This window comes from Heptranchias perlo, unplaced genomic scaffold (genome assembly GCF_035084215.1).
Source record: "Heptranchias perlo isolate sHepPer1 unplaced genomic scaffold, sHepPer1.hap1 HAP1_SCAFFOLD_892, whole genome shotgun sequence".
Lineage (NCBI taxonomy): Eukaryota > Metazoa > Chordata > Chondrichthyes > Hexanchiformes > Hexanchidae > Heptranchias > Heptranchias perlo.
Genome location: NW_027139932.1, coordinates 48,514 through 65,000, shown reverse-complemented (window position 1 = coordinate 65,000; position 16,487 = coordinate 48,514). Strand labels below are relative to the sequence as shown.

The following is a 16,487-nucleotide window of genomic DNA, read 5'->3' as shown; positions in this document are numbered from 1 at the left end:
ACACACACACAGAGACAGGCGCGCACACACACACAGAGACAAGCGCGCACACACACACACAGACAGGCGCGCACACACACACAGAGACAGGCGCGCACACACACACGCAGAGACAGGCGCACACACACACACAGAGACAGGCGCGCGCACACACACAGAGACAGGCGCACACACACACGCAGAGACAGGCGCACACACACACGCAGAGACAGGCGCACACACACACGCAGAGACAGGCGCACACACGCACGCAGAGACAGGCCCGCACACACACACACACACAGACAGGCGCACATGCACACACAGACAGGCGCGCACACACACAGAGACAGGCGCACACACACACACAGAGACAGGCGCGCGCGCACACACAGAGACAGGCGCGCACACACACACAGAGACAGGCACACACACACACACAGAGACAGGCGCGCACACACACACACAGAGACAGGCGCGCGCACACACACAGAGACAGGCGCACGCACACACGCAGAGACAGGTGCACGCACACACGCAGAGACAGGCGCACACACACACGCAGAGACAGGCGCGCACACACACACACACACAGGCGCGCACACACACACACAGAGACAGGCGCGCACACCACACACACACAGACAGGCGCACATGCACACACAGACAGGCGCGCACACCACACACACACAGACAGGCGCACATGCACACACAGACAGGCGCGCACACACACACACACACAGAGACAGGCGCACACACACACACACAGAGACAGGCGAACACACACAGAGAGACAGGCACACACACACACACAGACAGGCGCGCACACACACAGAGACAGGCGCACGCACACACACAGAGACAGGCGCACGCACACACACAGAGACAGGCGCACGCACACACACAGAGACAGGCGCACACACACACAGAGACAGGCGCGCACACACACACACAGAGACAGGCACTCACACCCACACACAGACAGGCGCGCACACACACACACAGAGACAGGCGCACACACACACACACAGAGACAGGCACTCACACACACACACAGACAGGCGCGCACACACACAGAGACAGGCGCACGCACACACACAGAGACAGGCGCGCACACACACACAGAGACAGGCGCACACACACACAGAGACAGGCGCGCACACACACACACACACAGGCGCGCACACACACACACACACACAGGCGCGCACACCACACACACACAGACAGGCGCACACGCACACACAGAGACAGGCGCACACACACACACACACAGACAGGTGCACACACACACACAGAGACAGACAGGCGCACACACAAAAAGACAGACAGGCGCGCACACACACAGACATATTCAGAGACAGACTCAGAGAGATGGACAGACTGTCAGACACGGAGAGACACACACAGACACGGAGAGACACACACACAGACACGGAGAGACACACACACAGACACGGAGAGACACACACACAGACACGGAGAGACACACACAGACACGGAGAGACACACACAGACACGGAGAGACACACACAGACACGGAGAGACACACACAGACACGGAGAGACACACACAGACACGGAGAGACACACACACAGACACGGAGAGACACACACACAGACACGGAGAGACACACACACAGACACGGAGAGACACACACACAGACACGGAGAGACACACACAGACACGGAGAGACACACACAGACACGGAGAGACACACACACAGACGGAGAGACACACACAGACACGGAGAGACACACACAGACACGGAGAGACACACACACAGACACGGAGAGACACACACAGACACGGAGAGACACACACAGACGGAGAGACACACACAGACGGAGAGACACACACAGACACGGAGAGACACACACAGACACGGAGAGACACACACAGACACGGAGAGTCACACACAGACACGGAGAGACACACACAGACGGAGAGACACACACAGACACGGAGAGACACACACAGACACGGAGAGACACACACAGACACGGAGAGACACACACAGACACGGAGAGACACACACAGAAACGGAGAGACACACACAGACGGAGAGACACACACAGACACGGAGAGACACACACAGACACGGAGAGACACACACAGACACGGAGAGACACACACAGACACGGAGAGACACACACACAGACGGAGAGACACACACAGACACGGAGAGACACACACTGACACGGAGAGACACACACAGACACGGAGAGACACACAGACACGGAGAGACACACACACAGACACGGAGAGACACACACACAGACGGAGAGACACACACAGACACGGAGACACACACAGACACGGAGACACACACAGACACGGAGAGACACACACACAGACACGGAGACACACAGAGACACGGAGAGACACACACACAGACGGAGAGACACACACAGACGGAGAGACACACACAGACGGAGAGACACACACACAGACGGAGAGACACACACACAGACGGAGAGACACACAGACACAAACTGATACCCACATGTCCGTTATCATCCAGCAGATTATTGGTCAGTTTGAGTTTATCGAACGACACCATTTGCCTCATCCACTGGGATCCCTTTGCGGGAGAGTCCGGGTGAAAGTGAACTCTCCCCGGAGTAATGGGGTCAGCCTTTCCTGTCACCAGCCACGAGGAATTGTGAAAGGCATACCTGAAAAGGACAGGAGAGAGAGTACGGTGTGAGAGACCCGGCCCAGGGAGAGGGGGAAGGAGACGGGGAGAGAGGGAGGGAGAGAGAGAGAGAGAGGGAGGGAGAGGAAGGAGGGAGAGAGAGAGAGGGGGGAAAAGTGAGAGGGTACACTGACTGGTGACTCTCAGTCCTCTCTCTCTCAGGGAGATATCTGTACACTGACTGGTGTCTCTCAGTCCCCTCTCTCTCAGGGAGATATCTGTACACTGACTGGTGTCTCTCAGTCCCCTCTCTCTCAGGGAGATATCTGTACACTGACTGTTGTCTCTCAGTCCCCTCTCTCTCAGGGAGATATCTGTACACTGACTGGTGTCTCTCAGTCCCCTCTCTCTCAGGGAGATATCTGTACACTGACTGGTGTCTCTCAGTCCCCTCTCTCTCAGGGAGATATCTGTACACTGACTGGTGTCTCTCAGTCCCCTCTCTCTCAGGGAGATATCTGTACACTGACTGGTGTCTCTCAGTCCCCTCTCTCTCTCAGGGAGATATCTGTACACTGACTGGTGACTCTCAGTCCCCTCGCTCTCAGGGAGATATCTGTACACTGACTGGTGTCTCTCAGTCCCCTCTCTCTCTCAGGGAGATATCTGTACACTGACTGGTGACTCTCAGTCCCCTCTCTCTCAGGGAGATATCTGGACACTGACTGGTGTCTCTCAGTCCCTCTCCCTCAGGGAGATATCTGTACACTGACTGGTGTCTCTCAGTCCCTCTCTCTCAGGGAGATATCTGTACACTGACTGGTGTCTCTCAGTCCCCTCTCTCTCAGGGAGATATCTGTACACTGACTGGTGACTCTCAGTCCCCTCTCTCTCAGGGAGATATCTGTACACTGACTGGTGTCTCTCAGTCCCCTCTCTCTCAGGGAGATATCTGTACACTGACTGGTGTCTCTCAGTCCCCTCTCTCTCAGGGAGATATCTGTACACTGACTGGTGTCTCTCAGTCCCCTCTCTCTCAGGGAGATATCTGTACACTGACTGGTGTCTCTCAGTCCCCTCTCTCTCAGGGAGATATCTGTACACTGACTGGTGTCTCTCAGTCCCCTCTCTCTCAGGGAGATATCTGTACACTGACTGGTGTCTCTCAGTCCCCTCTCTCTCAGGGAGATATCTGTACACTGACTGGTGTCTCTCAGTCCCCTCTCTCTCAGGGAGATATCTGTACACTGACTGGTGTCTCTCAGTCCCCTCTCTCTCAGGGAGATATCTGTACACTGACTGGTGTCTCTCAGTCCCCTCTCTCTCAGGGAGATATCTGTACACTGACTGGTGTCTCTCAGCCCCCTCTCTCTCAGGGAGATATCTGTACACTGACTGGTGTCTCTCGGTCCCCTCTCTCTCAGGGAGATACCTGTACACTGACTGGTGTCTCTCAGTCCCCTCTCTCTCGGGGAGATATCTGTGCACTGACTGGTGTCTCTCAGTCCCCTCTCTCTCAGGGAGATATCTGTACACTGACTGGTGTCTCTCAGTCCCCTCTCCCTCAGGGAGATATCTGTACACTGACTGGTGTCTCTCAGTCCCCTCTCTCTCAGGGAGATATCTGTACACTGACTGGTGTCTCTCAGTCCCTCTCTCTCAGGGAGATATCTGTACACTGACTGGTGTCTCTCAGTCCCCCTCTCTCTCAGGGAGATATCTGTACACTGAATGGTGTCTCTCAGTCCCCTCTCTCTCAGGGAGATATCTGTACACTGACTGGTGTCTCTCAGTCCTCTCTCTCAGGGAGATATCGGGACACTGACTGGTGTCTCTCAGTCCCCTCTCTCTCAGGGAGATATCTGTACACTGACTGGTGTCTCTCAGTCCCTCTCTCAGGGAGATATCTGTACACTGACTGGTGTTTCTCAGTCCTCTCTCTCTCAGGGTGATATCTGTACACTGACTGGTGTCTCTCAGTCCCCTCTCTCTCAGGGAGATATCTGTACACTGACTGGTGTCTCTCAGTCCTCTCTCTCTCAGGGTGATATCTGTACACTGACTGGTGTCTCTCAGTCCCCTCTCTCTCAGGGAGATATCTGTCCACTGACTGGTGTCTCTCAGTCCCCTTTCTCTCAGGGAGATATCTGTACACTGACTGGTGTCTCTCAGTCCCCTCTCTCTCAGGGAGATATCTGTACACTGACTGGTGTCTCTCAGTCCCCTCTCTCTCAGGGAGATATCTGTACACTGACTGGTGTCTCTCTCAGTCCCCTCTCTCTCAGGGAGATATCTGTACACTGATTGGTGTCTCTCAGTCCTCTCTCTCAGGGAGATATCTGTACACTGACTGGTGTCTCTCAGTCCCCTCTCCCTCAGGGAGATATCTGTACACTGACTGGTGTCTCTCAGTCCCCTCTCTCTCAGGGAGATATCTGTACACTGACTGGTGTCTCTCAGTCCCCTCTCTCTCAGGGAGATATCTGTACACTGACTGGTGTCTCTCAGTCCCTCTCTCTCAGGGAGATATCTGTACACTGACTGGTGTCTCCCAGTCCCCTCTCTCTCAGGGAGATATCTGTACACTGACTGGTGTCTCTCAGTCCCCTCTCTCTCAGGGAGATATCTGTACACTGACTGGTGTCTCTCAGTCCTCTCTCTCTCAGGGAGATATCTGTACACTGACTGGTGTCTCTCAGTCCCCTTTCTCTCAGGGAGATATCTGTACACTGACTGGTGTCTCTCAGTCCCCTCTCTCTCAGGGAGATATCTGTACACTGACTGGTGTCTCTCAGTCCCCTCTCTCTCAGGGAGATATCTGTACACTGACTGGTGTCTCTCAGTCCCCTCGCCCTCAGGGAGATATCTGTACACTGACTGGTGTCTCTCAGTCCCCTCTCTCTCAGGGAGATATCTGTACACTGACTGGTGTCTCTCAGTCCCCTCTCTCTCAGGGAGATATCTGTACACTGACTGGTGTCTCTCAGTCCCCTCTCTCTCAGGGAGATATCTGTACACTGACTGGTGTCTCTCAGTCCCCTCTCTCTCAGGGAGATATCTGTACACTGACTGGTGTCTCTCAGTCCCCTCTCTCTCAGGGAGATATCTGTACACTGACTGGTATCTCTCAGTCCCCTCTCTCTCAGGGAGATATCTGTACACTGAATGGTGTCTCTCAGTCCCCCTCTCTCTCAGGGAGATATCTGCACACTGACTGGTGTCTCTCAGTCCCCTCTCTCTCAGGGAGATATCTGTACACTGACTGGTGTCTCTCAGTCCCCTCTCTCTCAGGGAGATATCTGTACACTGACTGGTGTCTCTCAGTCCCTCTCTCAGGGAGATATCTGTACACTGACTGGTGTCTCTCAGTCCCCTATCTCTCAGGGTGATATCTGTACACTAACTGGTGTCTCTCAGTCCCCTCTCTCTCAGGGAGATGTCTGTACACTGACTGGTGTCTCTCAGTCCCCTCTCTCTCAGGGAGATATCTGGACACTGACTGGTGTCTCTCAGTCCCCTCTCTCTCAGGGAGATATCTGTACACTAACTGGTGTCTCTCAGTCCCCTCTCTCTCAGGGAGATATCTGCATACTGACTGGTGTCTCTCAGTCCCTCTCTCAGGGAGATATCTGTACACTGACTGGTGTCTCTCAGTCCCCTCTCTCTCAGGGTGATATCTGTACACTGACTGGTGTCTCTCAGTCCCCTCTCTCTCAGGGAGATATCTGTACACTGAATGGTGTCTCTCAGTCCTCTCTCTCTCAGGGTGATATCTGTACACTGACTGGTGTCTCTCAGTCCCCTCTCTCTCAGGGAGATATCGGTACACTGACTGGTGTCTCTCAGTCCCCTTTCTCTCAGGGAGATATCTGTACACTGACTGGTGTCTCTCAGTCCCCTCTCTCTCAGGGAGATATATGTACACTGACTGGTGTCTCTCAGTCCCCTCTCTCTCAGGGAGATATCTGTACACTGACTGGTGTCTCTCAGTTCCCTCTCTCTCAGGGAGATATCTGTACACTGACTGGTGTCTCTCAGTCCCCTCTCTCTCTCAGGGAGATATCTGTACACTGACTGGTGTCTCTCAGTCCCCTCTCTCTCAGGGAGATATCTGTACACTGACTGGTGTCTCTCAGTCCTCTCTCTCTCAGGGAGATATCTGTGCACTGAGTGGTGTCTCTCAGTCCCCTCTCTCAGGGAGATATCTGTACACTGACTGGTGTCTCTCAGTCCCCTCTCTCTCTCAGGGAGATATCTATACACTGACTGGTGTCTCTCAGTCCCCTCGCCCTCAGGGAGATATCTGTACACTGACTGGTGTCTCTCAGTCCCCTCTCTCTCAGGGAGATATCTGTACACTGACTGGTGTCTCTCAGTCCCCTCTCTCTCAGGGAGATATCTGTACACTGACTGGTGTCTCTCAGTCCCCTCTCTCTCAGGGAGATATCTGTACACTGACTGGTGTCTCTCAGTCCCCTCTCTCTCAGGGAGATATCTGTACACTGACTGGTGTCTCTCAGTCCCCTCTCTCTCAGGGAGATATCTGTACACTGACTGGTGTCTCTCAGTCCCCTCTCTCTCAGGGAGATATCTGTAAACTGACTGGTATCTCTCAGTCCCCTCTCTCTCAGGGAGATATCTGTACACTGACTGGTGTCTCTCAGTCCCCTCTCTCTCAGGGAGATATCTGTACACTGACTGGTGTCTCTCAGTCCCCTCTCTCTCAGGGAGATATCTGTACACTGACTGGTGTCTCTCAGTCCTCTCTCTCTCAGGGAGATATCTGTACACTGACTGGTGTCTCTCAGTCCCCTCTCTCTCTCAGGGAGATATCTGTCCACTGACTGGTGTCTCTCAGTCCCCTCTCTCAGGGAGATATCTGTACACTGACTGGTGTCTCTCAGTCCCCTCTCTCTCAGGGAGATATCTGTACACTGACTGGTGTCTCTCAGTCCCCTCTCTCTCAGGGAGATATCTGTACACTGACTGGTGTCTCTCAGTCCCCTCTCTCTCAGGGAGATATCTGTACACTGACTGGTGTCTCTCAGTCCCCTCTCTCTCAGGGAGATATCTGTACACTGACTGGTGTCTCTCAGTCCCCCTCTCTCTCAGGGAGATATCTGTACACTGACTGGTGTCTCTCAGTCCCCCCTCTCTCAGGGAGATATCTGTACACTGACTGGTGTCTCTCAGTCCCATCTCTCTCAGGGAGATATCTGTACACTGACTGGTGTCTCTCAGTCCCCTCTCTCAGGGAGATATCTGTACACTGACTGGTGTCTCTCAGTCCCCTCTCTCTCAGGGAGATATCTATACACTGACTGGTGTCTCTCAGTCCCCCTCTCTATCAGGGAGATATCTGTACACTGACTGGTGTCTCTCAGTCCCCTCTCTCACAGGGAGATATCTGTACACTGACTGGTGTCTCTCAGTCCCCTCTCTCTCAGGGAGATATCTGTACACTGACTGGTGTCTCTCAGTCCCCTCTCCCTCATGGTGATATCTGTACACTGACTGGTGTCTATCAGTCCCCTCTCCCTCAGGGTGATATCTGTACACTGACTGGCGTCTCTCAGTCCCTCTCTCTCAGGGAGATATCTGTACACTGACTGGTGTCTCTCAGTCCCCTCTCCCTCAGGGAGATATCTGTACACTGACTGGTGTCTCTCAGTCCACTCTCTCTCAGGGAGATATCTGTACACTGACTGGTGTCTCTCAGTCCCCTCTCTCTCAGGGAGATATCTGTACACTGACTGGTGTCTCTCAGTCCCTCTCTCTCAGGGAGATATCTGTACACTGACTGGTGTCTCTCAGTCCCCTCTCTCTCAGGGAGATATCTGTACACTGACTGATGTCTCTCAGTCCCCTCTCTCAGGGAGATATCTGTACACTGACTGGTGTCTCTCAGTCCCCTCTCTCTCAGGGAGATATCTGTACACTGACTGGTGTCTCTCAGTCCCCTCTCTCTCAGGGAGATATCTGTACACTGACTGGTGTCTCTCAGTCCCCTCTCTCTCAGGGAGATATCTGTACACTGACTGGTGTCTCTCAGTCCCCTCTCTCTCAGGGAGATATCTGCACACTGACTGGTGTCTCTCAGTCCCCTCTCTCTCAGGGAGATATCTGTACACTGACTGGTGTCTCTCAGTCCCCCCTCTCTCAGGGAGATATCTGTACACTGACTGGTGTCTCTCAGTCCCCTCTCTCTCAGGGAGATATCTGTACACTGACTGGTGTCTCTCAGTCCCCTCTCTCTCAGGGAGATATCTGTACACTGACTGGTGTATCTCAGTCCCCTCTCTCTCAGGGAGATATCTGTACACTGACTGGTGTCTCTCAGTCCCCTCTCTCTCAGGGAGATATCTGTACACTGACTGGTGTCTCTCAGTCCCCTCTCTCTCAGGGAGATATCTGTACACTGACTGGTGTCTCTCAGTCCCCTCTCTCTCAGGGAGATATCTGTACACTGACTGGTGTCTCTCAGTCCCCTCTCTCTCAGGGAGATATCTGTACACTGACTGGTGTCTCTCAGTCCTCTCTCTCTCAGGGAGATATCTGTGCACTGACTGGTGTCTCTCAGTCCCCTCTCTCTCAGGGAGATATCTGTACACTGACTGGTGTCTCTCAGTCCCCTCTCTCTCAGGGAGATATCTGTACACTGACTGGTGTCTCTCAGTCCCCTCTCTCTCAGGGAGATATCTGTACACTGACTGGTGTCTCTCAGTCCCCTCTCTCTCAGGGAGATATCTGTACACTGACTGGTGTCTCTCAGTCCCCTCTCTCTCAGGGAGATATCTGTACACTGACTGGTGTCTCTCAGTCCCCTCTCTCTCAGGGAGATATCTGTACACTGACTGGTGTCTCTCAGTCCCCTCTCTCTCAGGGAGATATCTGTACACTGACTGGTGTCTCTCAGTCCCCTCTCTCTCAGGGAGATATCTGTACACTGACTGGTGTCTCTCAGTCCCCTCTCTCAGGGAGATATCTGTACACTGACTGGTGTCTCTCAGTCCCCTCTCTCTCAGGGAGATATCTATACACTGACTGGTGTCTCTCAGTCCCCTCTCTCTCAGGGAGATATCTGTACACTGACTGGTGTCTCTCAGTCCCCTCTCTCAGGGAGATATCTGTACACTGACTGGTGTCTCTCAGTCCCCTCTCTCTCAGGGAGATATCTATACACTGACTGGTGTCTCTCAGTCCCCTCTCTCTCAGGGAGATATCTGGACACTGACTGGTGTCTCTCAGTCCCCTCTCTCTCAGGGAGATATCTGTACACTGACTGGTGTCTCTCAGTCCCCTCTCCCTCATGGTGATATCTGTACACTGACTGGTGTCTCTAAGTCCCCTCTCTCTCAGGGAGATATCTGGACACTGACTGGTGTCTCTCAGTCCCCTCTCTCTCAGGGAGATATCTGTACACTGACTGGTGTCTCTCAGTCCCCTCTCCCTCAGGGTGATATCTGTACACTGACTGGTGTCTCTAAGTCCCCTCTCTCTCAGGGAGATATCTGTACACTGACTGGTGTATCTCAGTCCCCTCTCTCTCAGGGAGATATCTGTACACTGACTGGTGTCTCTCAGTCCTCTCTCTCTCAGGGAGATATCTGTATACTGACTGGTGTCTCTCAGTCCCCTCTCTCTCAGGGAGATATCTGTACACTGACTGGTGTCTCTCAGTCCCCTCTCTCTCAGGGAGATATCTGTACACTGACTGGTGTCTCTCAGTCCCATCTCTCTCAGGGAGATATCTGTACACTGACTGGTGTCTCTCAGTCCCCTCTCTCTCAGGGAGATATCTGTACACTGACTGGTGTCTCTCAGTCCCCTCTCTCTCAGGGAGATATCTGCACACTGACTGGTGTCTCTCAGTCCCCTCTCTCTCAGGGAGATATCTGTACACTGATTGGTGTCTCTCATTCCCCTCTCTCTCAGGGAGATATCTGTTCACTGACTGGTGTTTCTCAGTCCCTCTCTCTCAGGGAGATATCTGTACACTGACTGGTGTTTCTCAGTCCCCTCTCTCAGGGAGATATCTGTACACTGACTGGTGTTTCTCAGTCCCCTCTCTCAGGGAGATATCTGTACACTGAATGGTGTTTCTCAGTCCCTCTCCCTCAGGGAGATATCTGTACACTGATTGGTGTCTCTCAGTCCCTCTCTCTCAGGGAGATATCTGTACACTGACTGGTGTTTCTCAGTCCCCTCTCTCAGGGAGATATCTGTACACTGACTGGTGTCTCTCAGTCCCCTCTCTCTCAGGGAGATATCTGTACACTGACTGGTATCTCTCAGTCCCCTCTCTCTCAGGGAGATATCTGTACACTGACTGGTGTCTCTCAGTCCCCTCTCTCTCAGGGAGATATCTGTACACTGACTGGTGTCTCTCAGTCCCATCTCTCTCAGGGAGATATCTGTACACTGACTGGTGTCTCTCAGTCCCCTCTCTCTCAGGGAGATATCTGTACACTGACTGGTGTCTCTCAGTCCCCTCTCTCTCAGGGAGATATCTGTACACTGACTGGTGTCTCTCAGTCCCCTCTCTCAGGGAGATATCTGTACACTGACTGGTGTCTCTCAGTCCCCTCTCTCTCAGGGAGATATCTGTACACTGACTGGTGTCTCTCAGTCCTCTCTCTCAGGGAGATATCTGTACACTGACTGGTGTCTCTCATTCCCCTCTCTCTCTCAGGGAGATATCTGTACACTGACTGGTGTCTCTCAGTCCCCTCTCTCTCAGGGAGATATCTGTCCACTGACTGGTGTCTCTCAGTCCCCTCTCTCTCAGGGAGATATCTGTACACTGACTGGTGTCTCTCAGTCCCCTCTCTCAGGGAGATATCTGTACACTGACTGGTGTCTCTCAGTCCCCTCTCTCTCAGGGAGATATCTGAACACTGACTGGTGTCTCTCAGTCCCCTCTCTCTCAGGGAGATATCTGTACACTGACTGGTGTCTCTCAGTCCCCTCTCTCAGGGAGATATCTGTACACTGACTGGTGTCTCTCAGTCCCCTCTCTCTCAGGGAGATATCTGTACACTGACTGGTGTCTCTCAGTCCCCTCTCCCTCTCAGGGAGATATCTGTACACTGACTGGTGTCTCTCAGTCCCCTCTCTCTCAGGGAGATATCTGTACACTGACTGGTGTCTCTCAGTCCTCTCTCTCTCAGGGAGATATCTGGACACTGACTGGTGTCTCTCAGTCCCCTCTCTCTCAGGGAGATATCTGTGCACTGACTGGTGTCTCTCAGTCCCCTCTCTCTCAGGGAGATATCTGTACACTGACTGGTGTCTCTCAGTCCCCTCTCTCTCAGGGAGATATCTGAACACTGACTGGTGTCTCTCAGTCCCCTCTCTCTCAGGGAGATATCTGTGCACTGACTGGTGTCTCTCAGTCCCCTCTCTCAGGGAGATATCTGTACACTGACTGGTGTCTCTCAGTCCCCTCTCTCTCAGGGAGATATCTGTACACTGACTGGTGTCTCTCAGTCCCCTCTCTCTCTCAGGGAGATATCTGTACACTGACTGGTGTCTCTCAGTCCTCTCTCTCTCAGGGAGATATCTGGACACTGACTGGTGTCTCTCAGTCCCCTCTCTCTCAGGGAGATATCTGTACACTGACTGGTGTCTCTCAGTCCCCTCTCTCTCAGGGAGATATCTGTGCACTGACTGGTGTCTCTCAGTCCCCTCTCTCTCAGGGAGATATCTGTACACTGACTGGTGTCTCTCAGTCCCCTCTCTCTCAGGGAGATATCTGTACACTGACTGGTGTCTCTCAGTCCCCTCTCTCTCAGGGAGATATCTGTACACTGACTGGTGTCTCTCAGTCCCCTCTCTCTCTCAGGGAGATATCTGTACACTGACTGGTGTCTCTCAGTCTCCTCTCTCTCAGGGAGATATCTGTACACTGACTGGTGTCTCTCAGTCCCCCCTCTCTCTCAGGGAGATATCTGTACACTGACTGGTGTCTCTCAGTCCCCTCTCTCTCAGGGAGATATCTGTACACTGACTGGTGTCTCTCAGTCCCCTCTCTCTCAGGGAGATATCTGTACACTGACTGGTGTCTCTCAGTCCCCTCTCTCTCAGGGAGATATCTGTACACTGACTGGTGTCTCTCAGTCCCTCTCTCTCAGTGTGATATCTGTACACTGACTGGTGTCTCTCAGTCCCCTCTCTCTCAGGGAGATATCTGTACACTGACTGGTGTCTCTCAGTCCCCTCTCTCTCAGGGAGATATCTGTACACTGACTGGTGTCTCTCAGTCCCCTCTCTCTCAGGGAGATATCTGTACACTGACTGGTGTCTCTCAGTCCCCTCTCTCTCAGGGTGATATCTGTACACTGACTGGTGTCTCTCAGTCCCCTCTCTCTCAGGGAGATATCTGTACACTGACTGGTGTCTCTCAGTCCCCCTCTCTCTCAGGGAGATATCTGTACACTGACTGGTGTCTCTCAGTCCCCTCTCTCTCAGGGAGATATCTGTACCCTGACCGATGTCTGCCTCTCTCTCCCACCTGTATCGCTTGTCATCGATGGAAACGAAATCCATGAGGAGCACGTATTCAGCTAATGCGTCCATCCCAATGATCTTGACCTGGAAGGTCGGGAACATCCGTCTGGGAGGCAATGGGAGTGAAACCACGGGTCAGAATATTATTGCGAGCTGTGGAATCTCTCGGTGACCGAGTGGGGGCGTCTTGGCCGGGTACAACAGAACTGGCGGCTTTGGCTGTCTGAGCAGGTTGTCCTCACCCAACGTGTGACTGAACCCCTTACGAGGAGCAGGAAAGCAGAATGCTCTCCCGGCCTGTGCTGCGGCACAGAAACAGGCCATTCGGCCCAACAGGTCTATCCCGGTGTTTATGCTCCACGCGAGCCTCCTCCCTCCCGACTCCATCTCACCCTATCCTTTCATTCCTTTCTCCCTCATGTGTTTCTCGAGCTTCCCCTTAAATCCATCCACACTATTCCCCTCAACTACTCCTTGTGGGAGCGAGTTCCACATTCCCACCGCTCTCTGGGGAAAGAAGTTTCTCCTGAATTCCCCGGTTGGATTTATTGGTGATTATCTTATATTTATGGCCCCCCTCTGGTTCTGGTCTCCCCCCACAAGGGGAAACATCTTCTCTACGTCTACCCTATCATAATCTTAAAGACCTCCATCGGGTCACCCCTCCGACGTCACTTTTCCAGAGAAAGGAGCCCCCAACCTGTCCAGCGTTCCCCGATCGGCATAACCGAGCCAGCACAGGCCCGACGGGCCGAACAGCCCGCTTGTAGGTTTTTAACCCGTTCCCGACTAGGACGTCCGTCGGCCGTTCCTGCACGGTCGCAAGTTCAGAAATCCCGGGACTCCCCGGCCGAACGTCGCTGCGGGAGAACCTTCACCGCGCGGGACTGCAGCGGTTCAAGATGGCGGCTCACCACCACCCGCTCAAGGGGCAATTAATGCCCGCCTTGCCCTGCGACCCTCCCCCCCCCCTGCCCAACACACACACAAACACGTCCCCACCGTCTGCCCCCTTACCTTCCGGCCTTGGTGACGATCATCTCAGTGCCCAGCTGGTTGAACTCGTCCCAAAGGCCCTTCATTTCCAACTGGACCGTCACCCCGTTCACCTTGGCGCTCTTCTTGGACGCGGCCTCGCCCGTCGAGGGGCGCGGGCGGGCCCCGGCCCGGCCCCCCGCCCCAGGCCCGAAGCCGAGCGCGTCCCCTCGCCCCCCCGGGCAGGCTTCGTAGCCCGGGCAGGCCTCCGGGCCCAGCGGGCGGCGGAAGCCTGGCGACGGGTTCATGGCGGCCCGCGATATCGCGGCAGGGGCGGAGACGGGGGGGTGGGGGCGGGCGGGGAGGCGGAGGGAGGGGGTTGGGAAGGGTGGAGTCGGTCGGGAAGGACAGATGTCGACTCGCTCGCTCGCTTCCTGCCTCGGCCCCCTTTCTTGATCTCCCGAATTAATGCTCCTTCTGCCCTTTCGAGAAAGAAAACACACTCAGACAAGCGAAGAGATTGACAATCAGGAAAGTAGGTGGTTTGGTAGACAATACTCGCTATTATATATCGACCCCCTTGGTCAGAGCGAAAGGGACCAGGTTTCCATCACACAAACCATTGCCTTTCCAAATGCAAGGGTCGCTTTGGCTTGGCGGCCATTTCTTAGCATTCAACAACATCCCATAAACATCGAGATGGATGGCCAATGGAGTGTGTTAATATTTACAGGGGGTCCGCGGGGAGTGTGTTAATATTTACAGCGGGTCTCCGGGGAGTGTGTTAATATTTACAGGGGGTCCCCGGGGAGTGTGTTAATATTTACAGGGGGTCCCCGGGGAGTGTGTTAATATTTACAGGGGGTCCCCGGGGAGTGTGTTAATATTTACAGGGGGTCTCCGGGGAGTGTGTTAATATTTACAGGGGGTCCGCGGGGAGTGTGTTAATATTTACAGGGGGTCCCCGGGGAGTGTGTTAATATTTACAGGGGGTCCCCGGGGAGTGTGTTAATATTTACAGGGGGTCCCCGGGGAGTGTGTTAATATTTACAGGGGGTCCCCGGGGAGTGTGTTAATATTTACAGGGGGTCCCCGGGGAGTGTGTTAATATTTACAGGGGGTCCCCGGGGAGTGTGTTAATGTTTACAGGGTGTCCCCGGGGAGTGTGTTAATATTTACAGGGGGTCTCCGGGGAGTGTGTTAATATTTACAGGGGGTCCCCGGGGAGTGTGTTAATATTTACAGGAGGTCCCCGGGGAGTGTGTTAATATTTACAGGGGGTCCCCGGGGAGTGTGTTAATATTTACAGGGGGTCCCCGGGGAGTGTTTTAATATTTACAGGGTGTCCCCGGGGAGTGTGTTAATATTTACAGGGGGTCCCAGGGGAGTGTGTTAATATTTACAGGGGGTCCCCGGGGAGTGTGTTAATATTTACAGGGGGTCCCCGGGGAGTGTGTTAATATTTACAGGGGGTCTCCGGGGAGTGTGTTAATATTTACAGGGGGTCTCCGGGGAGTGTGTTAATATTTACAGGGGGTCTCTGGGAGTGTGTTAATATTTACAGGGGGTCTCCGGGGAGTGTGTTAATATTTACAGGGTGTCCCCGGGGAGTGTGTTAATATTTACAGGGGGTCCCCCGGGGAGTGTGTTAATATTTACAGGGGGTCTCCGGGGAGTGTGTTAATATTTACAGGGGGTCTCCGGGGAGTGTGTTAATATTTACAGGGGGTCTCCGGGGAGTGTGTTAATATTTACAGGGGGTCCCCGGGGAGTGTGTTAATATTTACAGGGGGTCTCTGGGGAGTGTGTTAATATTTACAGGGGGTCCCCGGGGAGTGTGTTAATATTTACAGGGGGTCCCCGGGGAGTGTGTTAATATTTACAGGGGGTCCGCGGGGAGTGTGTTAATATTTACAGGGGGTCCCCGGGGAGTGTGTTAATATTTACAGGGGGTCTCCGGGGAGTGTGTTAATATTTACAGGGGGTCTCCGGGGAGTGTGTTAATATTTACAGGGGGTCCCCGGGGAGTGTGTTAATATTTACAGGGGGTCCCCAGGGAGTGTGTTAATATTTACAGGGGGTCCCCGGGGAGTGTGTTAATATTTACAGGGGGTCTCCGGGGAGTGTGTTAATATTTACAGGGGGTCTCTGGGAGTGTGTTAATATTTACAGGGTGTCCCCGGGGAGAGTGTTAATATTTACAGGGGGTCCCCGGGGAGTGTGTTAATATTTACAGGGGGTCCCCGGGGAGTGTGTTAATAATTACAGGGGGTCCCCGGGGAGTGTGTTAATATTTACAGGGGGTCCCCGGGGAGTGTGTTAATATTCACAGGGGGTCCCCGGGGAGTGTGTTAATATTTACAGGGGGTCCCCGGGGAGTGTGTTA

General features: G+C 53.6%; 1 protein-coding gene across 1 annotated transcript in view; it reads right to left on the bottom strand.

Annotated features, from left to right (window-relative positions):
- The window catches only part of LOC137319799 (T-box transcription factor TBX1-like), a gene marked incomplete at its 3' end in the record, with an annotated part of 22,182 nt that extends 7,773 nt beyond the window's left edge, over positions 1 to 14,409 (bottom strand). The window contains 3 exon segments of the mRNA XM_067981732.1: positions 2,486 to 2,657; positions 13,131 to 13,232; positions 14,144 to 14,409. Of these exon segments, the coding sequence (XP_067837833.1) occupies positions 2,486 to 2,657; positions 13,131 to 13,232; positions 14,144 to 14,409 (540 nt within the window).
- Between the last annotated feature and the right edge of the window lie 2,078 nt (positions 14,410 to 16,487).